The following is a 24,067-nucleotide window of genomic DNA, read 5'->3' on the forward strand; positions in this document are numbered from 1 at the left end:
AAATTCTCCAACAGGCAAAAATGGAAATTCTCATCCTGGAGCAGCTGCGAGGCTTGGATGCAGATAGATGCAACATTGTTCAATGGAACGACTTTTTCATCGACGGTGACCGCATCTGCTTAAATTTTGAACTCCTTGACCAAAGCCTGTGGGACTACATAGAGGACCCGGAAAACCAGGGTCTCCCCATAAGCGAAATCAGGCCAATTTTACATCAACTCACAAATGCCTTGTCCCACCTGGGTTCTTTGGGAATAGTGCATGCTGACCTCAAACCTGGAAACATAATGGTTGTGGACCGCTATGAGTGTCCCATCAAAGTCAAACTTATAGACTTTGGCATTGCATGTCCCGCATCTACAGTGATTCCTGGTGACTGTGTGGGGACGGTTGGTTATAAAGCACCTGAGGTTATGATTGGTAGTCTATTTAATGAAGCAATAGACATGTGGTCCCTGGGGCTGGTAGCTGTGGAGCTTGCTACTGGGTATCCTTTCTACCCTGGGAGAAATGATTATGATGTTTTGAAATTCATCATACAGACCCAGGGACAGCCACCAGATCATGTTTTAGACTCTGGCTTTTACACTGATAACTATTTCATAAAAGACAACTACAACGGACAACACTGGACATTTAAGACCGAAAGACAATTTCAAGATGAAACAGATTATCAGTCCAACGACACTCGATCCATAAAACTTAAGTGCCTCGATGACCTTGGACTAATGCTGAGTATAATGTGGGGCAAGGAAAAAATCCAAAATGTATTTGTCAGCCTAATCAAAGAGATGTTAGCATTGGATCCAAACCAGCGCATAACACCCTCGGAGGTTCTCCACCACCCCTTTTTCAGTCCTGGCCTCTCTAAGAGTTCTCCCTGACATGAGTAGCAAACGGGGACCAAACCTTGTGGTCTCTCAGCAGCCTTCAAAACAGAAAGATCATAGAGAATCAATCTCCAGCATTGCTTCAACCACGGACAAAAATGACAAAAACACAAACAGGGATTGTAAAAAGCCATTAACAGCAGATTACATTGCAAGAATTAATTAAGCTGCTCCAATAATGATCACTTTGGCTTTTTTGTCTTTTTTAATTTTCACTCCCCCCACCCCAACCAGTCGCGACAGATGGCTGTCCCTTTAAGAGCCTGGTTCTGTCGAAGGTTTCTTCCTTTTAGAAGGGAGTTTTTCCTTCCCACTGTCGCTCATTGCTTGCTCATAGGGAATCACTTGATTGTTGAGGTGGCCAAAACTCTAGGGGAACTAGCAATTCTTGTGAAAATTGAAAAGGGAAAAAAAGCCTAAAAACATAAAAACAACTGATGAATATGTTCTTGAACTAAGGCACAATTTTGCTTAAAATCCATTAAGTAATCTCTGTGTCAAGTTCTTACCAATATTCAAAGCGGAGCAGCGGACAACTTACCATTACATCAGTCCTTCAATCAGACATAATTTGATCCAAATTGGAAATAAACTGGATGTTTATTAAATAAACCAGCTTTAAGCATCATCTAATTGTTGTTTGTAACTCTTTTTAAATATAGTGCTAACCTTTAGCCTCCTAGTAGACATACATGTTTTATAAATGGGAAAATCCTCTTTTCTTTAGAAAAGTTAAGCTCTGACCTTGAAGTCAAGGTCCCTGAGATTTAAACCTTACAGAGATTTTTAGTAAATGCTACCATGGTATTAATTAAAAAATTCTACATTGTCTCGTTCTTGAGCTATTGCATTCACAAACTTGGGTGTCCACAGCGCCCCGCCATATACCAGACTCAAAAGATTATGAGGTAGGTGTTTTGTTTTTGTTTGTTTGTTTTTTAAGTTTTTTCATAAAGATTACAACATAAAAATAACACAATTGGGAATATTATTGTCATTTTTGAAAACACTATTTTGATGTTATCTAATGCAGTGCAAAAAATAAATAACTAAATTGATAACTGGCACTGAGTCTTCTGTGTGCACACATTCTGCATCAACACACAGGGAGACACTGAGACTTCAGAAATTTTTCACTGTGTTTGTCTATACAGCCACAACTTTCAGATTTTTCACAAACAAGCAGCATGGATTTTGTCCTCATCATTTCAGCTAGAAGTACTTTATAAGGGGGTCTTTCAAGTGAACATTGAACAGGTACAGGTGCTTGAAATCCTTGAAAATGCTCGTTCAGGAGTTAGGCCTTTTTCATACAATCCCCCCATTTTCAAAGGCTCAAATTGGATTGAACAAGCAAGTTTTTTTGTTAATAATTGACCGTTTGGAGTGTAGAACTCATAGATATCAAATGTTGTTTCCTCCCTTGCGAGGCCTTTACTGTATCTGCCTTCAGTTCTGGTTGCTTTGCACTGTGAAGCTATTTGAAAGTATTTGTCAAAGAACAATGAGCACTAGATATCCACTAGATGGTGTTATAGTAAAACACAAGCATAACCCTCACTTAGACAATTTTACCTGATACACAGTTTGTGACCATGTATTTACTCTTCTGGCACTTTGCCTTCACAATTTTGTATTAATTTCACTACCTTTTGGCATGATCACCTTTTAATTTGTTTCTCACATTTGTGACAAAGACACTGCACTGGAGGCAAACAAGACTGTGTAAATACATTCAGCAAGTTGGATTAGTTTCCAGTTTCTGCTGAATACAAGCAAAAACCAGTCACTTCAGAAAGATGTTCAGAATAAAATCTGTAAAACTGCCAAAGAGCAGCACGTGAAGGTAACCGACATGAAGATAACAACAGGGTAACAAATGCAAGTGAATATGAGCATCTTTTTATTTCGCAGCCTTCCGTAAAGACGCTGAAACACACACTGTAAAAAAAATCCGTAAAAATACAGTACTATCTACTGTATAAACGTGAAGGAATTTTCCGTATTAGTCATTTACAGGTATTTTTCTGTATTTCTCAACTACTGCAATGCATTCTTTCAGGCTTCATCTGGATTTTGGACTCTGAAGTTGGAGAAACTGTCTTCAAATTTCTGTGGTAAGTATTAAAACTCATGTTTCCTTTTATCAAAATAATATTTTTCAAAAGACTCTGCGTTTTTATTTAGAAAGAATTGTTAATTTATTTGTTAACTGGTTTCGGCTGTCTCCAGACAAGTCAGGAATATTTTGCTGACTCATTTTTAAAAAAATAATTGTTATTTAGGTTTAACATGACTTAAGCTTTATTTTAGTTAATGTTAAAATAATTTTTACTGTGATACCACCAGTTTTGCCCTTCAGTGGCTGAACCAGTTTTCATAAATATTATAGTTAGCTGTCTGTGTCTCTCTGGGTATTACACAGCTGTGACTGCTAACTAGCTAATTAGCGAAAGTCAGCGATGTGGATAACTGGGGAAAGTGAGAACTTATGGTCCTAGAAATTATTCTAGGACTCTCATAAGTACTGTATCAATACCCATGTTTTACAGTTGGCTCTACTGTACACTTTAAAGGGTTTCGGGCAAAGTTACACTAACCCTAGTTTAACCCTCAGACCTTCCTGGCTGACGCTAGCAAATGCTAATGTAGCATTAGCTTTTGCTGATGATACTTTAGCAGCACTCTGATTTGGGCTGCTAAAGTAAATACTTTTAGCTAGCTGACCAGCATAGATTATTTCGGTGGTTAACAGACTGTAGTGGTAATATTATTGAAAGTATAGTTTCACCTCACCACATGTCTATTTTGTAGCACATAGAAATGTTTAGTTAATATTTATAGACAGACACATTTTCCCTGTAACTGTGTTTTTACTCCAGCATTTGTTGAAAATGTAATTTATGAAATGTTGAGCAGCATTTCTAGTATGTGGAATACTTTTGTCACCCCACTGTGCAAATATGATTAAATACTAATAATTATTACTAAAAAAAATTCAATAATAAATCAATAATAACTATTTCTTGATTGAACTATAATGTAAGCGCAGTGCTGGTGTGCAGGGGCTTTATATGCCTTGTCTATATCAAGCTTTTAGCCAAATATAAGCAGAGATATTTGTATCTTTCTTAAAAATCCAGATCCTTACAGATTATTTGAGAAATGGTTCAACAGCTATCACTACTTGACTCTAAGTCCTGCAGTGGAAAAATATCCCTTATTTCACCTTTGATCACACACTTTGGTTTTCCAGTGCAGAGCAATGAAAGACTTCACCAAGTGAAAAAAAAGATGAAGATACAAGCTGGTAATGATCCAGAGCAGCTGGTCTCAGGAAATGAAGAAAAACCCTGACCACCTTCTCTACAAACACAAGGTGAGTTTAATGTTGTGGTTGATTTCGTTTTTCAAGGTACCGGTATGTATGTTACTTTAATTATAAACTGCTTTTGTTGCAACAGAATGGTGTTATGTGTATGCAACTACGTGAATTATAATCCTTTGTAGGGCTGTGTGATATGACCAAAATCTCACATCCCAATATAAGACATTTCTCTCCTGATAACGATATATATCACAAAATAGTGCATTTTCTGTAAATTCTGTGATTCTCGGGCAACTCGACTTATGTGAAGTGTTTTCAGTTGGGCGTCGTGTACCTGGAGTCGAGTGTTTTGACCGATGCATGAAACGATACATTTTTAGACATGAGTTTAAACGGCTGCCATTTTCTTTCTGAGTATTTATTTCACGGCGTGCTGCGAGGAAAAGCCTGTTCTAACGTTTGAGTCTAAGGATTATTTTGAGCATTTTCATTAATGAAGTGAATGTAATTCAGTAATCAAAGGTGTTTGGCTATAACTGACTACATGTGTATACTGTATCATAAGTGGACAGACATGGATGTAAACCACACCTTAACCATTTGGCTGAGGCAAAACTACCACAAGGCAGTGATTCTAACTAAAAGGTACTATGGATATTATTACATGTGAACATATAGTTAAATATGACATTTTTTGTTTGTCGGGTGTCCTGTTTGAAGAAAACACTTGGTAGCCACTTGAATGAATGTAAATAAACACATTTACATGAGGGCAACCTGATTTTAAGGAAATAAAAATGCTCAAATTTGAAAGCTTGTGAGTTATTTTGTTCATGTATCAGCTGTTTAGTAGTTTTATGACAAGATGGATGCTGTCATTATATTTTAGTATAGTTTTAGAGTTGAGGAGAATAAAAGAATATTTAACATTAATTGTACCAATGTTGTTGTGTACGAAGCACAAATTAATTTAAGTTTTAATTTATGAATTTTTGAGTACATGGTGTACTAGGTTGTAATTGCATAGAAATGTACGTTCAAGGATATAAAGAACTATATTTAATGAGTTACAGTGAAAAGAAGTGCTTGGAAATAGTAATATAAACAGAAATTTCAAATTTTCTATTTACGGAAAATATCAGTTAATGATACAGAAAATATACTGTGAATAAACGGAATCTTCCGTTTTATAGCTGAAGGAAATGTCCGTAAATAGTACAGAGAGTATACTGTAAATCTACAGAATTTTCCGTTTTATCGTTTACAGAAAAGTCCGTCAAACTTCCGTAAAAAAACAGAAAATGTACTGGCAGAAAATTACCAGGACATTTTCCGTTTTTCTACGGAATATTTTTTTACAGTGTGGTTCTGCCAGAGGTTTCTTCCTGTTAAAAGGGAGTTTTTCCTCTCCACGGTCGCTCATAGGGATCAATTGGGTACAATAACTTTGTTGCTTTTTGGTCCGTCACATTGACCAAAAAGCAACATGTTCTTAATAGAGTGGCAAGTGAGTGTTTTACATTTTCCATCTGTGAACGGTAGCTTCTACTGCTCATTTATTGATTTGGCACCAATTTGGCACAAAATAAAGAAAACTTTAAACGACAACAAATGTTCTCGTCTTTCTTCAAGTCATTTTCAATAAACAAATTCAATAAATCAAATTGCATTCAGTTATTCTTGTATTTCCTCGCGTAATTAGTGGCTATCTAGTCAGTAGCCCAAAGTGCAATATGTTAGCTACTAATAATATCTTTGTATTGTTTTTCTTTGGACCGATGCTCACATCGATGCTTCTGTTTGTTGTTGTGGAAAAATAATTTAAACATCGAAACCAAACCGATTTTCTGAGATTTATTTTAAGAAATTTCAAACCTCTGCAAAGGGATCAATAAAGCCGTCGTGTGGATACAATCTTGTCTATTCAGTGGTTGGGAGTGAAGTTCTCACCTTCATGTAGGCACCAGCGTGATAATTAAGTGTGTCAGCAAGACCAGGTATTTAAGGAGCGGCTGTGGCAGCAGCCAAAGTAACTGCTGTTTCCCTTTCAAGCTTCCTAGTTTTTCCTGGAGTTCAGCCTTCAAGTTGATTCTTCCCTCCCTTAATTCAATTTACTTATTTGTAAGCTACATGTATGCTCACTAACAAAGCTAAATGAGCTAAAGCTAACGGTGCTCTTTAAATTTGAAGAAAATCCAGTTCACTTTCTTTTCTCATCAGTCCTCTCGATTGTGTCTTGTAGCAGGTTTTTGGCTTTAACACATCAAAGATCTGATGGGTTGAGTTGGCCATAAGGCTCGTCAAAGTTTAATAGTGGTGGCTTATTGGGAAAAACAGTCCTGACAAAGTCAATCAGCCCCTCCTCCCAAACATTAATGGATGATGCATGCATGAATACTCAGCAAACATCATCTATAAAAAAGGATCTGTATGTTCTGTATGTTCTGTATGTTCTGAATCACCATAAAGTTGCTAATAGCAAGAACACAACACAGCCGGGGGTCTGCCACTCTTTGTTTATTCAGATCTCTTTTCACACAATACTCTTGTTGCTTCTGAGCCTCTCGTTTTACTAAAGGTTATGATGGAGCAGCAAGACTGAACCAGTGGCTGGATAACATGAGGAGGAAGGAGTGGAGACCTGCACAAACATCATGTCTTTAAAGTGCTCGCTTTAAAACAGAATGCTTTCTAAGAGTGAAAGTTTAAGAAAATCTAACTGTAATATTTAACATGCCTACTCTCCTTTCCCCCTATTTGTACTAATTTAGGGAGCACAGCAGTTGCAGCCATTTTAAGGTTTGTTTTTTGTTTTTTCTCAGGCGAGGTCATCTGTCAGAGGGGCAAGAGGCAATATTTTGGTAAGTACTGACACAGAGGTAAGTGACTCTCCAGGTTTATTAAAGAAGGAATCAGAGTTTGGCAGTGCTGTTAAAAATTCAAAATGATTAAATTTAAAAAATAGAATTTCTTTCATTTCAATATTAGAAAACCAGACTGTTTATATTCAGTGTTATTTATGTCATTTAAATTTAAATGCTCATTTTTGTTTTGTGTGTGTTGTTGACGAGTATTAAGACTAAGACACAGATTATTTTCTGTCCCAAGGAAGGTCGATACGTTGGCCTTTAGCCAAAAGCAGACAGACAACTCTGATCAGCAATTCTTTCAGGTTTGTCTGTTTTGATGATGCTATTAATTGTTATTATCCTTTATCCAGGTAACTTTCAGAGAGGAGCGAAGCCAGCGTGCTCTGTAAACTCTCATTAAAAAAAAGATAAGTACATATTGATTTTATATTATTATGACAGCTCCTCCTCAGTGAACACTTCCTCTAGTTGCTGAAATCATTTACTAATTTTTTTCTTCCCATTTGTCTTTTGTTTTTCAGAGAAAACAGAGAGGAGACAAGGTGACATTAAGACCTAAGACAGGACGGATTGAACCCTTTCTCGTAAAAAGATAAGTATTCACTCTGCTTTTAATCAGAATATTGATAAATATCTAAAATTCTGCTCACCTGGTTGATAAAGTTACTAAAACGATTCCCTCTTTACTGTCATTTGTCCTTTAGAGAGAAGATGAGGAGAGTGAACGTCAGCAAGAATGAACAAAGTGGTAAGTAGTAAATAGTGTTTACGGTTGTTTCTAAAATATCCCAAACATTAAAAAATCGTTGAGGTTTTAACTTTTATTCTTTCTTTTCTGCCTCTTGTTTCTAAATGTCAGGAAAAAGAGCCAAGATGAGAAGAAACTCCACACAGAAGATGTTCCCTCAGTAAAATGGTAAATATATTCATCTTGTTATGACGTTTGCTCACAATAACCAGGAGTGTTCCTGTTGTTCTGAAGTGATTCACTCTCATTTGGTGTTATTTGGTGAAAACAATAAAAAGACCTCTTCAGGTCTTTTTATTGTTTTCTCTCTGCAGAGGAAAGTGATGAGACTGATGAAGAAATACTAAATACAAAGACTGACAAAGGGAACTGAAAAAGTCAAACCAAAACCTATACTGGGGGAAAACTATAGGAAACAGAACTACTGAGGCAAGGAAACACGAGGGGACGGAGATTAACACTCTGACAAGGGACAAAGGGAGACTGACACAATATTTACACACAGGAGGCTGATTATGGGAACTAAGGACACATAGAAACACAGCTGAACCGAATAAGAAATGAACAACAAGTCGAAACAACAGTTCAACAAGTTTCTAAACAGAACAAATAACTTTCAGGATGTTTCAACAATGTGTAAAATGAGTTCTTATCTTTTTTTTGTGAGAGGGCCTTTGATGTTTCTCTTTGGATCCTCCTTCCATCCATTTCTTCAGCTTATCCAATTCAAGATTGGAGCCATCCCAGCTGTTATGGGGCCAGAGGCAGGAGTACAACCTGGACAGGTCAGTCTAACACAGAGAAACAGACAACTATTCACACTCACATTCAACCTAACTGCATCTCTCTGGACTGTGGGATGAAGCTGGAGTACCTGGAGGGAACCACAAAGGTGCCAGGACTGTCTTCTCTCAGGTGACGGCCGTTCACGCTGCTCTGAAGACCCTCAGTTGTCTTTGGATCAAATAACACCAAATGAGAGTGAATCACTTCAGAAACACAGGAACACTCCTGGTTATTGTGAGCAAACGTCATAACAAGATGAATATATTTACCATTTTACTGAGGGAAAATCTTCTGTGTGGAGTTTCTTCGCAGCGTGACTCTTTTTCCTGACTTTTAGAAACAAGAGGCAGAAAAGAAAGAATAGAAGTTAAAACCTCGACGATTTTCAAATATTTTAGGACATTATTTTAGAAACAACCTTAAGCACTATTTACTACTTACCACTTTGTTCAGGCTTGCTGACGTTCGACATGCTTCACTGTATATTATAATCTCAAGCGCTTCCTTGCTGGAGTCGGGCTCCGGATGCTGCTCTCTTCCTCCGGAGCCTTCCTCTTAGCACGCTTTGCCGACATATTTAGAAAACGGCAGAGCACCGAAGTGAGAACTCTGCCGTCCGCGCTGTAGTCTGTTATTCTCCAGCGGTTCGTCATCTCAGTGTCCTCTGTTCAGTAAACAGTGGAGATGACTCTGGTGACGAGGAGGCCGTCGACAGTCAAGGTGCCGACACAGTTCCTCCGATCTGCCTTCAGCACAGCAAGATCCGCTTTCTCTGGAAGAACTGGAGTCAGGAAGCGTGGATGAGAGCTGGAGCCCGCAGGCGGCAGCATCATGCCAGCTGGTGAGTCCGTAGGAGGAGAAGGAGTGGTGTTCTCTCTCTGGCTCTGCCTCACATGGACAAATGGTGTCGTCACCTGGTCCCGGTGGAACAATCCTTTAAAAGGTATGTAAGGAAAGTCCTTGGACCCCGTCACCAGGTTATGGTAAAGAGTGAGGACCAGGTGGGACATGGAGTCCAGTTGGCTGCTGCTCAGTTCACGGTTCCTCAAGTTAATGACGACCATCTGAGGAGCAGTGATTGGACTCACCAGCTCAGCTACGAGAAAGCAAAGCATGCGTGTACGTTAATCATGTGATCACACAAATTAAAGCCTGAATTTAAATTGTCCAGACATGGCTTTACATCATCATAAGCTCTTCCACACACAAACAGTAAGAAGCTCCCAGCAGAACTCATTGTTTATGAAAGCCTTCACCTTTTTTGGTAAAAGTTTTCATGCGGTGTAAGGCTGCATGGACTTTCACTGAGGTTTTAATACGCATTCACATTAAGGAGCAATATCTTCATATTAGTTGAGCACCGATATTTTGAGAATAAAGCAGCTACATTTAGGTGAGAAACCTTCCACCACCTCATTGCAGGCACACACTGTTTCAATCTCAAACTCATCCAGCGACTCTGTGAACTTTTAAAACTCCATTCTCCAGCTTTATAAAATTCACAATCTATGAAACTTTCAGGTATAACTCAGCGCCAGCAGCCCAAACATGTCAACTCAAACCCTCTACATGCAAAAACGGCCGCGCGCTGACGTCAACGTCCTCCAACGCTTTACGTCGTTTCCAGGGCGCGTGCATTCAATTGGTTTTTTTTTCCAGCAATTTAAAAAAAAACATGGCGCCATCTTTATAGTGTACTGGCACATGTTAAAATTGATGTTACTCAAGTATGAAACATCTCATCCTAAACGTTAACACTCATGAAGTCCTACTTCCAAACAATAAAAGACAAAAATCTAAGTTGTATTTGTTTGCTAGCACTCTGACATATTAGCCTGCTGCACTCACCATAGCATTGATCTATCACCTCGTCAATGAAAAGGGAGAGCAGGTGCATCTCGCGACTGAAGTTTGTAGAAGTCATTTTGCAAATCCTTCTTGAAGATTTTCAAACGTTGGCTGTAGTTTGAAAAATCCGAGTTTTCACAGCACTAGTGGGAAAAAGCTCCTGTTTGCGCTCAAACGTGAAACCCGAATTCCAATTTTGCCTCCTGCTTTTATACCTGCACTCAAACACGTCATCATCACCATGACTCCCAGTGGCACCGAAAATCAATTTTATTTATTTAAAATAAAGTTCGTCTAATTATCATAGCTTTTTCAAAAATATGTATATTTCTCATTTTGTTTTACTGTTTTATTCATCCTTTATAAAAAATATGTTGCCAAACTTTGTCGTTTTAATTCTTTAAAAAAATCATTAATTCACCAGTTTACAAAAATGAAGATCGATATCTGAAATTTAAATAAATAAATAAATAATTACAATTGATAATGGATTTTTAGCATTAAAGAATAGTTTTTCAATGCGCTTTAAATGTTATCAGAGCCGATGTTGTGCCAAAAAGTGATCGCAGTCCAAAAAGTGATTTACGGTATTGAAACGTTTGTTTGTGTCATGACATTTGTAAACAGTTGATGTTTAAGGTGCAGTTCACGTGGAAGCCAGAGGAGGGTGGTGTTGTGCGCATAATACAAAGTGATGACGAAACCTAAAAGACGGTGTCATGTCTGCTCCCTGAAGCAATCTCATAACAGTTTCAATCTATTTCAAGCCAGTTAGCACATTTCTGTTATGAAGTTTAATAATTTTTTGGCAGTAAACTTTTAAATCCTTTTATTATGAATATCACATTTTCAGATTTTCAAGAGAGACCAGACCAATAGGGCAGCAGAAATCACAAAAATAAATAAATAAATAAGAGTTTTATAAAGATTAAAACAGTAAAAAAAAAAAGAGAGAGACTGGAATGATTATGATGTATAACACAGAATATGTACAATAACAGAGTCATAAACACACCTAGAAAACACGTGATACTTTTTATTTCATCTATAACCTCTGTGCAAATTTTGTTGACTGCAAAGTGTTTATGAATATGTTTTTAAAAGCTGGTTATCTGACTGTCAGTTAATAGCAATTAAAAAGAAATTTTTATTATTCCTAAATGGAAAAAGTCCATTATGAATTTTTGTTATGAATTTCATTTATCAATCCACCTCCTCACTGCTCTTTCCCGGTGCAGCAGCCAGAGCTGGATCAAGCAGCCAGATGGCTTCTGGAGGAAGACTAACTGCAACAAAGGGTCTCTGGGAGGCTGCTCAGGCACAGCAGCTGAAAAATCAAAGATGAAATAAAAACTGGACCTGATCATGGTGCTGCATGAGACAAAAAGTCTAGATGATAAACCAGTGTATGAATTGGTAACACTGCTTATGATGATCATGTTTAGGTGGAAACTAGCGAGCTAACTTACTGCAAAACTCTAACTCAGTTAAATTGAATAAACTCTGTTTTCATGGATGCCTGGATGTTAAACTTAATTGTTAAACCCGGTAAAACAGCAACGCTGATCATTTTATTAAAGATGAAAGAAGTTAGACCGTTTTTAGCTCTCAGTGATCCCTCAGTGTTCGTTTGACTTTGGGACCTGAAATATGGCAGCTTTTCACTTACACATTTTAAACCACTCATTCATAGAAATAGTTTCCAGTCAAAGATCTGGACAGATCCACCAAGTTCACAGTAGTTTTACAATTTTCTGCAGCGCAGAAAAAAAAACCCCTGAAAACATCACACCTCTGAAGTAACACATTGTGATTCATGTACCGTGGGCCAGGGCTGTGGCATCTAATGTCTGGTTGTCAGTGTCCTTTGGAAAAGCAAGTGATTGTCCTAAAATCAGATGTCCCAGCAGATTGATCTAGTTTGCCAACAACATGAGAGGCTGCTCCTACCTGTCCTAGTGAGCTCGGCATAAATCAGTGACCTCTGACCCTGGAAAAGTGTTGTGATTAGTGGAGAGAGGACAGTGACAGACACTTCCTTTGGTAAATCCAATATGACTGAGATGTCGACCACAGTCAGCTGCAGAGCAAACTGCAGCGACTGCATCACCTGAAAAATAATGAAAAACCCTGAAAAAATATACATTTATGTTTTTGGAATTTATGTCTTCTGTTCAAATAATAATATCATCTTGCCTTTTCATGATAATTGTTATGACTCATTGTCTTACTTTTGGTTGCATCCTGTCAGTCCCTGTGATGAACTGAGCGTGACCTCCTCCTTCCTTGGCCATCCCATTGATGAGAGCAGAGCTGGCCCCTTCCCCAATCCCAAAAGAGAAACACCTGCAATACAACAGCTGTTTTTAAGACACACAGGTTTGGTACGCAGCACATGTCATCATCTTTTTGTTGTTTTACCTGTGAGAACCTGAATTCTCAATCACTTCTTTGGTGTTCCCCACCTCTCCATCAGTAAAGACAAACAGCAAAAGAGGAGAGTTTTTTCATCTACACAAGCAAAAGCTCAACTCTTTGGCAGGTATACAAGTATGCTTTCAGTAATCTGTTTTAGCAAGTAAATCAAACATAACCTGGAGTTTTGCAGAAGCATCCAAAGGCAACATGGTGTTTTACAGTGATATCACTTTAAGTCACTGAGATCACATGAATACAACTCACGGGAAGATGTGTTCACAACGAGACCCCAAACTGTAAAATGTTTGAATAGCAGCCCATTGGTAAACTCTTCAACAGGAGCAGAGGACTGTCCTGAAGGGAAGAGGGAAAAGATGGTGAGGCCACTGTGTGAGAGGAACGATTTGAGGAAAGATTTGAGGAAATATTTTGTAACTCTAACACCACTTTATGAATACTCTGGCACTGCTGGTGCGAGTATTACTCATATTTTCAGATTGATTCACTACCAACACAAACTCTCCACATGAAGCCATTGAACACATCAGAGACATGAAAAGGACAGAAAAATGTCAAGTTTACAGTTTCCAATATATTCCAATACAATTAAATTCCAGGTTGAAGAACTGGGATCTTGAATTTTTATTTGCAAACTAATGACTTCACTTATTTTTCACTCACCCGGCTCAGCAGAGGCCTGTCCTGCCTCCACCACAGCAGTGGGCTGGTGGGCGTCTTTGTAATAAATCAGCAGTTCAACATCTCTGTCAAACTTGTGTCCTGCAGCCAGCTTGACCTGCACACCACAAACACATTCATATTTATTCCTCAGCAACAAGTAACAACCACACACAGCAGACACATCAGCACTCTACCTACCGTGGCCTGGGTTTGATCAGTGTTGAGGTACTGCAGAGGGTCCAGGGAGCAGTTGGACTCTACTTTATGGATTGGACGAGGAGAGGAGACAGAAGAAACATCACTGGACAACCAAAACTATTTTACAGCTATTTTAGTTTAAAACCATAAAAAGTGACAGAAAAGGAATATGTTTGTTTTTGTAAATATGCTCTTGACTTTTATGATCTATGGATGGTATAATGACAAATATCAGTATAATGAGGAAAACATCATTTTTGCCTCTCTCTTTTTTAAACAAACCTTTAAAGTGATATAAGATTTTATGTCAGCGCGAGTTAGTGAGTGTTAAGTAATTATAAACCTCTTTATGATCTAACTTTTTGGAAAAAATAAGGGAAACTCCACATAACATTTTCTTAATTAGTTAAAACCATTTACTGATATAAAGTCATGACGTTTGGCCAGCTTGAAGATGGAGAGAAAGACACTCTTTTTTTATTAATCCTTTATTTATCCAGGTAAAAAAAATCTCATTGAGATTAAAAATCTCATTTCCAAGAGAGACCTGGCATCATGGCAACAAAAGTCACATACCACATCATCTTCTCGTCCTCACAGGAGAAGTCAGATTCCAGTGAGGTTAAAAAGCTACAGAGAAACAGGTCAGTTCTTAAATCGACGTAATGATGAGTCAGAATGTCAGACATTTAAACTCTTCAGACTTTTAATCAGCTGTTGTGTGAGAGATAAACCCTCCAACCAGAGTTTACACATTGCTAAAACACATTGAATGTTAAGGTGTTGCCATGGTAAAATATCTATAGAGGTCAAAAGTTTGACATTTCAGCTTCACTTTTTATCCAGCCTGTGATTTGGTTTTATTTGAATACAAATTTTGGTAAATGGTTAATTAAGACTGATTATGATGAATTGAAAACTTGAAAAATGTAATTAAATAAAAACACTTATAGACATACATGGTTTGCTCTCCCCTTTAAAGTGCACTTTAGTCTTGTTCATTTTCAGCTGCAAACAAACAGAAATGTGAGTAATAAATATTTCATGATCTAATCTGTGCAGACAAAGAAGTTGCTGGTGTTGTGAGGCTGGTGACAGCCCAACATATGTTTGAGGCATTGGAGCAAACAATTTTAAAAAATGTGGATGCCTCTCTGCCCCAAACTATTGCAGCTCGTTGGAGGCTAATTCCTTCCCGAGCTCCAGCTCCTCCTGGAGCTCCAGCCCCTGCTCGAACTCCAGCTCCTCCTCCAGCTCCAGCTCCTCCTCAAACTCCAGCTCCAGAACAAAGGAAACCTCGAAGGGTTGTTAGACACCCTCCAGAGGTGGACTTTAAAGGGCTTATCATGGGGTACCTCCTGTCAATTGACGAAAAGTTAGGGGAGGAGCTTCAGCCAGTCTCTGATCCTTCAGAGACTCTCCAGCTGAGCCTCAGCTTGCTGAGTCAGGACGACTGGTAAAATGATTTTCTACTGTTATCATTAATTATTTTCAATTTAATGTGAGGATGTGAGTTTTAAAACTATTTGATGTTCCTACAGGAAGAAAAAGAAAGAGGGGTTGCGATACATCCGCACCCTGGTGCGGCATCACCAAGAGGAGTTGGAGTTAAACCTCCGTAGAGTTTGCTTGGGGGTGACACAAGAGGTATACCAGCTGTTTTTCTCTACATCTGTCTTTATGCCACCCTCTTCTGTCCATGTTTGCAAGCGTGCCCTGTCTCATGCATCTTTGTAACAAGTTTGATTTCTAACTGCTGAAATTTCCTCTGATTCTTTAGATTAAAAACAATCGCTCTTGTGTCCTGTGCGGCACTGGACACCGTAATATATTTGTGTGTACACCTCAGAGAGAGGATGGACAAAGAAGCTGAATGGACCTGTGAGAGTTTACTCCAGGTGTTTGTAAGGGCAAATGCCAATATGCTCATTCAGCAGCATGCCAAGGAAGCTCTGACCGCTCTGGTTCACGGTTGCAGCCCGAGTCGCTTTCTAAACAGCCTGGTGACTATGGGTTTGAAGTAAGTTCACACCTGTGAAGAGTATCTGTGACCCCAGCATCACAATCAGATCAGGTGAAAATCAAACACACTGAGTGGATTTGTCTGTGTTTCCTTCCTCAGACATAAGAGCGTTCTCGTGAGAGCTGGTGCCGCACTGGGGCTCCTTATAATCAATAAATTCATGGAAGCAGAGAAAGTTCTGTCTGCAGGACGGATTTTCACCAAATGCTTCCTGTTGGCTGTCAGTGAACTGTGTCAGGATGCTTCCTCTGAAGTCAGGTCAGTGTGAACTTTTAACAATTATAGGCTGATATTTCTATTTTGACTTTCTTTTGATAAATTCTCTGCATTTACTTAGAAACTAATGTGCTGATTAAAAATGCTTCTCTCTGCAGAGCTCATGGAAAGGCCATCCTAAAAGACCTGGTCAAACAGAGGAAATTCAGAAAGATGTGGGAAGAAAGCGTCTCGGATAAATCCCGCTGGGAGGTGGAAAGAAGACTCAGAGACGTATTTCAGAAATAACAGACACAGGTAAGCCACACAGCATACATGAGCAGCCTTCAAATTAATAAACCACTTTGAAGGCTGCTCATTTCTGTGTGGTATTTTCAGAAATTTCCCACATCACGTCTGCTTCAGGTAAGTATATATGTCATTTAAATATTTAATATAACATTCACAGTAATTAAATATTTAAAATGCACAAAAAACACTCACTTATCCACCAACCGGTCGAAGCAGATGGCCGCCCTCCCTGAGCCTGGTTCTGCCAGAGGTTTCTTCCTGTTAAAAGGGAGTTTTTCCTCTCCACGGTCGCTCATAGGGATCAATTGGGTACAATAACTTTGTTGCTTTTTGGTCCGTCACATTGACCAAAAAGCAACATGTTCTTAATAGAGTGGCAAGTGAGTGTTTTACATTTTCCATCTGTGAACGGTAGCTTCTACTGCTCATTTATTGATTTGGCACCAATTTGGCACAAAATAAAGAAAACTTTAAACGACAACAAATGTTCTCGTCTTTCTTCAAGTCATTTTCAATAAACAAATTCAATAAATCAAATTGCATTCAGTTATTCTTGTATTTCCTCGCGTAATTAGTGGCTATCTAGTCAGTAGCCCAAAGTGCAATATGTTAGCTACTAATAATATCTTTGTATTGTTTTTCTTTGGACCGATGCTCACATCGATGCTTCTGTTTGTTGTTGTGGAAAAATAATTTAAACATCGAAACCAAACCGATTTTCTGAGATTTATTTTAAGAAATTTCAAACCTCTGCAAAGGGATCAATAAAGCCGTCGTGTGGATACAATCTTGTCTATTCAGTGGTTGGGAGTGAAGTTCTCACCTTCATGTAGGCACCAGCTTGATAATTAAGTGTGTCAGCAAGACCAGGTATTTAAGGAGCGGCTGTGGCAGCAGCCAAAGTAACTGCTGTTTCCCTTTCAAGCTTCCTAGTTTTTCCTGGAGTTCAGCCTTCAAGTTGATTCTTCCCTCCCTTAATTCAATTTACTTATTTGTAAGCTACATGTATGCTCACTAACAAAGCTAAATGAGCTAAAGCTAACGGTGCTCTTTAAATTTGAAGAAAATCCAGTTCACTTTCTTTTCTCATCAGTCCTCTCGATTGTGTCTTGTAGCAGGTTTTTGGCTTTAACACATCAAAGATCTGATGGGTTGAGTTGGCCATAAGGCTCGTCAAAGTTTAATAGTGGTGGCTTATTGGGAAAAACAGTCCTGACAAAGTCAATCAGCCCCTCCTCCCAAACATTAATGGATGATGCATGCATGAATACTCAGCAAACATCATCTATAAAAAAGGATCTGTATGTTCTGTATGTTCTGTATGTTCTGAATCACCATAAAGTTGCTAATAGCAAGAACACAACACAGCCGGGGGTCTGCCACTCTTTGTTTATTCAGATCTCTTTTCACACAATACTCTTGTTGCTTCTGAGCCTCTCGTTTTACTAAAGGTTATGATGGAGCAGCAAGACTGAACCAGTGGCTGGATAACATGAGGAGGAAGGAGTGGAGACCTGCACAAACATCATGTCTTTAAAGTGCTCGCTTTAAAACAGAATGCTTTCTAAGAGTGAAAGTTTAAGAAAATCTAACTGTAATATTTAACATGCCTACTCTCCTTTCCCCCTATTTGTACTAATTTAGGGAGCACAGCAGTTGCAGCCATTTTAAGGTTTGTTTTTTGTTTTTTCTCAGGCGAGGTCATCTGTCAGAGGGGCAAGAGGCAATATTTTGGTAAGTACTGACACAGAGGTAAGTGACTCTCCAGGTTTATTAAAGAAGGAATCAGAGTTTGGCAGTGCTGTTAAAAATTCAAAATGATTAAATTTAAAAAATAGAATTTCTTTCATTTCAATATTAGAAAACCAGACTGTTTATATTCAGTGTTATTTATGTCATTTAAATTTAAATGCTCATTTTTGTTTTGTGTGTGTTGTTGACGAGTATTAAGACTAAGACACAGATTATTTTCTGTCCCAAGGAAGGTCGATACGTTGGCCTTTAGCCAAAAGCAGACTCAATAAAAAAAGATATTTTCACGGGAATACAAAGTTTCGTTTGTTACAGGAATCTTAATCACATGAACGTGGGTGAGAAACACTGGCAAGGACTCCAGTGTAACAGAGGGAGAGCTTGGTTAATAATGGGCAGGACACACTGGGAGCAAAGGTGAAGCACAACAACAGATTTTGTTACTTGTCTATGAGCTCCTGGAGTAAACCAATGTGCCAGGTTGGGGAAGTTTCACTCTTGGTGTTTCTAATTTATATGCAATTGACTGAAGCATATACATATTGAATTATTCATAGGACTTTGTACAAAATATAAATGTCTTCCATGTGTTATATTGTGGTTTGATGTTTGCATATGTGGATGTTTTGTTCCTCGTTTGGTTTGCTTCCCCCAGACTTGGGCTATTCCAGATGCTCACCTGAATGATAGAGAATAAAAAGAAGCCAGTTGCTGTTACAGGGGTTGGGTTCTTTGGTGTGTTTTGGTGGGTACACTCATGCTTTCATTAATAAAGATTACTAGATGATAAATATTTTTGCAGCCTCGTGCCATTTTGTTTGAACCTATACGTGACTGCTGGCCAAACTGATATAAATAGTAAGTGAAGTAAATAAACTGCCTGTGGCTTCTCAGGAAGTCCTGCATTTGGGTCCTGTTATTCACTCAAACCTGACAATAACACATCACCCTGTTTTATCCACAACTGTAAATTTTCGGAGACATCCTGTTACATTTACTGAGATCAGCAACAGACTTGCTGAATTCAAACCTCAATAAAAATGTGAAAATGACTCAGCTTTTCCTTCTTTTGTTTTTACAGCATTATGGACTATAAGTTAAAGCAATTAATGATGCAGTGAATGATGGTCAAAGGGTTGATCTTTACACAGAGCACGTCTGTCCCTTTTTATTAGCCCATTACAATTATTCCCCCATCACTTTAAAAAGGCAACAAAACATGCATGAAACATTTCTTCAGAGATGTAATTCAGTTTTAATTATATAGCGCCAAATCAACACAACAGTCACTTCAAGGTGCTTTATATTGTAAGGTAAATACACTAAGTAATACAGAAAAAAAAAAACCCAACAATTGAATGATCCTCTTTGAGCAAGTACCTGGCAACAGTGGGAAATAAAAACTCCCTTTTAACAGGAAGAAAGCTCTGGGAGATCAAGGCTCAGGAAGGGGCAGCCATTTGCCACAACTGGTTAAGGGAGAGCGGAGCAGGACAAAGGAAACACACTGTGGAAGAGAGACAAGTTAGTGTCACAATCTAAATGTTGAAGTTGGTCGACATTTTCAGATCAGACTTATGGTCTTTAAGCCAAGTTTAAAATTTGTTTTGAATGTCCTTGGTGTAGTTATTGATGCCATTTCTTTTTATGACAATCTGTTCTTAAATTGTGTTTTATTTCTCACAAAAGTGAAAAGATTATGGAAGAAAGTCGAGCCAAAGAACAGAGCTGGCTCTTAGACTTTGAGTATAGGAGGCCCTCAGCAGAACTTTTAAAGAGAATAAGAAACACAGAAAACCGTAGATAAGGAGGTGTGCTCTGACAGTGCAGCGCAGCACCCAGAAAGCTATTTGGCATTGGCAGAGAAGACTTAGGAAGTTATTCAGGAGCAAAACCCTGGTACTCAACTTTGCTGCTCAAACCTCAAATATATTGATACTTTTACGCCAATATACAATTTATTTCCAAAATTGTTACAACAAAGAAATAAAAAACCAAACATAGATTTCATAACTTTTTATGCTAATTATTATTTCAATCACTACAAAACAGGCAGTTTTTGAAAATTCAGATGTAACTCTAACTACAGTCATGAATAAGCGAACATGAATGGAGACTATGTGCTGTGTTAAGACGTTCAAGCAGGGCTCTAGAGTGCGACCAATTTGGTCGCAAATACGACCAAATTTTTCAGTGGTGCGACTAAAAAGAAATATTTGGTTGCACCTGTGCGACCAACTGTTTGGGTAGCAAAAAATAAAAAATAAATCTGCAACCTTCCCTGTGGTCAACAACATACACACATTTTGCCCCTATCGTGGACTAAACCAATCAGAGATAGTAAGGGGCGGGACCTCTCTGATTCGCCGTGGTCCAGATGAAGGTGCAGGTGGAAGTGGGAGGAGTAGCTTGAATAAAGCGATATCAATTCATTAAATCCTGAATGACTTTTAAATATAACTGTGTTTTGCCAGAAACGCCAGATTCTCAGATTAAAGCTCACAAAACCATTTCAACAACAACCAAACAGCAAATGAGAGCAGGTACACGGATTCACACAAAGACGTAAACACAGACCCGACGCATCAGAATCAGCTTTGTCTTTCTCGGCTTTCTCACCTGACGGCCTTAGACGGACACGCTGTCGGAGCTCAGCGATTCTGATGCGTCCGGTCTGTGTTTACGTCTTTTTGCGCTGATTCTGAGCTGCAGGTTTTGTCTCTTTCAACCAAAATTCATCGAGCCAGCAGCAAAAGAAGCAGCAAACTGCGCTTCACATTTGATCAATGTCGTCATGAATTTTGCTGTTTTGCTTCCACGACTATTAAAATCACACTCCATGCACAGCTAGCTCTCTCTCTATCTCTCTATATTATATAAATTATTATAAAATTTGTGTGCGCCTAACTTTTGTGCCGGTATGCCTAACTTTTTAAAGTTAGGCGTACTGGTACGCCCATGGCAAAAAGTTAGTCTAGAGCCCTGTCAAGGATCAATCGGTGTCAATTAGCAGAATGAAAGTGTTTCATGGATAAAATTGTAACTCCTGCGAGAGAAACAGAATGACGTTCTGTATAGTTTCATTTCAATTTGGCCATAAAAATATTACTTTTGTTTAGAAGATGGTGTAAACACTGTAAATAGTTATTTTAAAAGTTTTGCTCTATTCACTCCAATTCACTGAGGACCATCTTGAAAATGTCCTGAACTGAAGCCATTTTCCGAACTATAACAGGAAGGGAAAAGACTCTTCTTAGATTGGTTTTGGTGTTTCTGTGTGAAATCAGTAAAAGTATGAACATAATCGCCATCTAGTGGCAGAGAAAAGGAATTAAAACACTTTGTGAATGAGCTGCCACAGCAGTGGTCCAATCTTCTACTGTGTCAGGAGTATTCAGACAATTTTGACATACTTTTTTTCCACAATGGTAAAACCAATATTAGGTACATAATTCATGACAAATAAACATGTAAAAGGGGTTGATGATATAAAACAGCTCTGTATCAAAGGCAGTGTGGAGTAAGCAGACCTGCTTCTGTTCACTCTGAAGATGAAGTTACTTTAAGAAAACCCTCAGAGTCCCAGAGCTTCTTTCTTCACGCTGCAACCCAGCAGGACATTTCCAGCATCCACACACTCTGACACACACGGTGCTAAAAACACAAAACAGATATTAAAATAATGATTGTGGGAGGAAAGCTGTAGAATGAAACAGTTTTTTAAAGCTGTTATTTTATCTGTTACAATCATTGCTAGTACCATTGTGAGCACAGAGCCACGAGGCAGCCTTCATAGCCAGAAGCTCCCACTCGTCCTTTGCATCCATCTTGAAACCATGAAGCCAGATCAGAGCCAGAATGGTGGCCCACACTTCACTGCTGGTCTAATTCCCCAAATCAAAATCAATCAAATAAAACAGACAGAACACACATTTTACTTTCTACAACCAGTAATATTACATATGTTTGTGTACTTCTTTGTCACACGGGGTCACCAAGGTGGGCAGCTCTGCATATTTGATTTGGCAGATTATTACACTGGATGCTCTTCTGATGAAATCCCAAACTGTGATATCATAAATGCTCTAAAATAATGTGCTGACATGTTTTTACAACAACTGATGAGGAAAATAATTTCTGCTGCCGTGTGGTTTCTGGATAATATCAGACGCTGGTGCAGCTCAGTGGGAGGTTAGGAGTGTGATTACCACCAGTGTTTTAGCTTCTGATATGCAGATGTTTATTCTCAGGCTGTGAGGCAGGCCTACGTTTAGTTTGACTTCATTTTATTTGTTTTATGGTGTGTTTTTAATTTTATCATGTGTTTTTGTTCAAATTATAGAATCAAATCTGTTTTATCTCACATCATCATTTTGTGTTAATATTTAAATTGACAGCAGTGCATCTTTTCAGGCTTTGACTTTTCCACCTCCTCGTTGGTCTGTCCCAGTGCAGCAGCCAGAGCTGGATCAAGCAGCCAGCAGCCAGACGCCTCCTGCAGGGAGACTAACTGCAGCAAAGGGTCTCTGGGTGGCTGCTCAGGCACAGCAGCTGGAAAATCTAAGATGCAATAAAAACAAAACCCGATTATGGTGCTAGATGACAAACAGAACTCTACATGATAACTCAGTGCATAAAACACCGCACTGTAAACTATGCAACAGATAAATATTATGTTTTTCACTTGAAAATTACATCTTAAAAATGTAATCATTACATAAGAGCTCCACATCAAACACATTAATCACATCATCTTTGTAGTGAAATAGCTGATGACTCATTAAACGTTTCCATGCAATTTATCCACAGTGAAAAATATCCACTTTGCTGGATCTGAAAATCACGTTTTCCGAGATCAGACGAGAGCGGGCGTGTTCAGTTCACGTGCTGCTCTTTGGCAGTTTTACAGATTTTATTCTGAACATCTTTCTGAAGTGACTGGTTTTTGCTTGTATTCAGCAGAAACTGGAAACTAATCCAACTTGCTGAATGTATTTACACAGTCTTGTTTGCCTCCAGTGCAGTGTCTTTGTCACAAATGTGAGAAACAAATTAAAAGGTGATCATGCCAAAAGGTAGTGAAATTAATACAAAATTGTGAAGGCAAAGTGCCAGAAGAGTAAATACATGGTCACAAACTGTGTATCAGGTAAAATTGTCTAAGTGAGGGTTATGCTTGTGTTTTACTATAACACCATCTAGTGGATATCTAGTGCTCATTGTTCTTTGACAAATACTTTCAAATAGCTTCACAGTGCAAAGCAACCAGAACTGAAGGCAGATACAGTAAAGGCCTCGCAAGGGAGGAAACAACATTTGATATCTATGAGTTCTACACTCCAAACGGTCAATTATTAACAAAAAAACTTGCTTGTTCAATCCAATTTGAGCCTTTGAAAATGGGGGGATTGTATGAAAAAGGCCTAACTCCTGAACGAGCATTTTCAAGGATTTCAAGCACCTGTACCTGTTCAATGTTCACTTGAAAGACCCCCTTATAAAGTACTTCTAGCTGAAATGATGAGGACAAAATCCGTGCTGCTTGTTTGTGAAAAATCTGAAAGTTGTGGCTGTATAGACAAACACAGTGAAAAATTTCTGAAGTCTCAGTGTCTCCCTGTGTGTTGATGCAGAATGTGTGCACACAGAAGACTCAGTGCCAGTTATCAATTTAGTTATTTATTTTTTGCACTGCATTAGATAACATCAAAATAGTGTTTTCAAAAATGACAATAATATTCCCAATTGTGTTATTTTTATGTTGTAATCTTTATGAAAAAACTTAAAAAACAAACAAACAAAAACAAAACACCTACCTCATAATCTTTTGAGTCTGGTATATGGCGGGGCGCTGTGGACACCCAAGTTTGTGAATGCAATAACTCAAGAACGAGACAATGTAGAATTTTTAAATTAATACCATGGTAGCATTTACTAAAAATCTCTGTAAGGTTTAAATCTCAGGGACCTTGACTTCAAGGTCAGAGCTTAACTTTTCTAAAGAAAAGAGGATTTTCC

At 38.4% G+C, this 24,067-nt stretch overlaps 1 protein-coding gene and 2 long non-coding RNA genes across 25 annotated transcripts; 1 reads left to right on the forward strand and 2 right to left on the reverse strand.

The window, feature by feature from the left end:
- The first annotated feature begins 1,778 nt into the window (after window positions 1–1,778).
- On the forward strand, window positions 1,779–19,091 carry LOC309687246 (uncharacterized protein). Of its 23 annotated transcripts, XM_082502064.1 has the most exons (18): window positions 2,812–3,007; window positions 4,147–4,269; window positions 7,041–7,079; window positions 7,439–7,499; window positions 7,610–7,684; window positions 7,797–7,840; window positions 7,948–8,004; window positions 8,553–8,621; window positions 9,302–9,463; window positions 12,722–12,849; window positions 12,947–13,012; window positions 14,268–14,411; window positions 14,830–15,223; window positions 15,309–15,414; window positions 15,548–15,787; window positions 15,890–16,048; window positions 16,165–16,303; window positions 17,993–19,090. In XM_082502064.1, the coding sequence occupies exons 6-15, from the start codon at window positions 7,800–7,802 to the stop codon at window positions 15,638–15,640; spliced, it is 1,260 nt and encodes a 419-aa protein (XP_082358190.1). In that variant the 5' UTR covers window positions 2,812–3,007; window positions 4,147–4,269; window positions 7,041–7,079; window positions 7,439–7,499; window positions 7,610–7,684; window positions 7,797–7,799; the 3' UTR covers window positions 15,641–15,787; window positions 15,890–16,048; window positions 16,165–16,303; window positions 17,993–19,090. The 23 variants fall into 23 exon arrangements, 19 of the variants coding, with proteins under 19 accessions (XP_082358201.1, XP_082358199.1, XP_082358195.1 ...); XM_082502075.1 differs by adding an exon at window positions 1,779–1,798 and having other exon boundaries at window positions 2,953–3,007; window positions 7,439–7,840; window positions 17,993–19,087; XM_082502073.1 differs by adding an exon at window positions 2,130–2,147 and having other exon boundaries at window positions 2,953–3,007; window positions 7,439–7,840; window positions 17,993–19,087.
- LOC309687249 lies at window positions 8,539–9,289 on the reverse strand. Its single transcript, XR_014270668.1, has 4 exons — window positions 9,064–9,289; window positions 8,892–8,952; window positions 8,711–8,790; window positions 8,539–8,627 (listed from the first exon to the last, which is right to left on the reverse strand). It is a non-coding gene; the product is annotated as an uncharacterized lncRNA (long non-coding RNA).
- On the reverse strand, window positions 11,583–22,277 carry LOC309687248. Its single transcript, XR_014270667.1, has 7 exons — window positions 21,810–22,277; window positions 21,580–21,703; window positions 13,768–13,829; window positions 13,570–13,684; window positions 13,153–13,242; window positions 12,702–12,816; window positions 11,583–12,580 (listed from the first exon to the last, which is right to left on the reverse strand). It is a non-coding gene; the product is annotated as an uncharacterized lncRNA (long non-coding RNA).
- Window positions 22,278–24,067: the final 1,790 nt, after the last annotated feature.

This window comes from Aulonocara stuartgranti, assembly GCF_965226115.1.
Source record: "Aulonocara stuartgranti genome assembly, chromosome: 14".
NCBI lineage: Eukaryota > Metazoa > Chordata > Actinopteri > Cichliformes > Cichlidae > Aulonocara > Aulonocara stuartgranti.

Bases quoted from the DNA above. Each gene is read 5' to 3' on its own strand.
- LOC309687246 (XM_082502075.1), top strand. From the start codon at position 7,800: ATGAGGAGAGTGAACGTCAGCAAGAATGAACAAAGTGGTAA. The intron at 13,013-14,267 runs GTATACAAGTAT...TTATTTATCCAG, and splicing joins AAAGCTCAACTCTTTGGCAG to GTAAAAAAAATCTCATTGAG. The intron at 15,224-15,308 runs GTAAAATGATTT...ATGTTCCTACAG, and splicing joins TTGCTGAGTCAGGACGACTG to GAAGAAAAAGAAAGAGGGGT.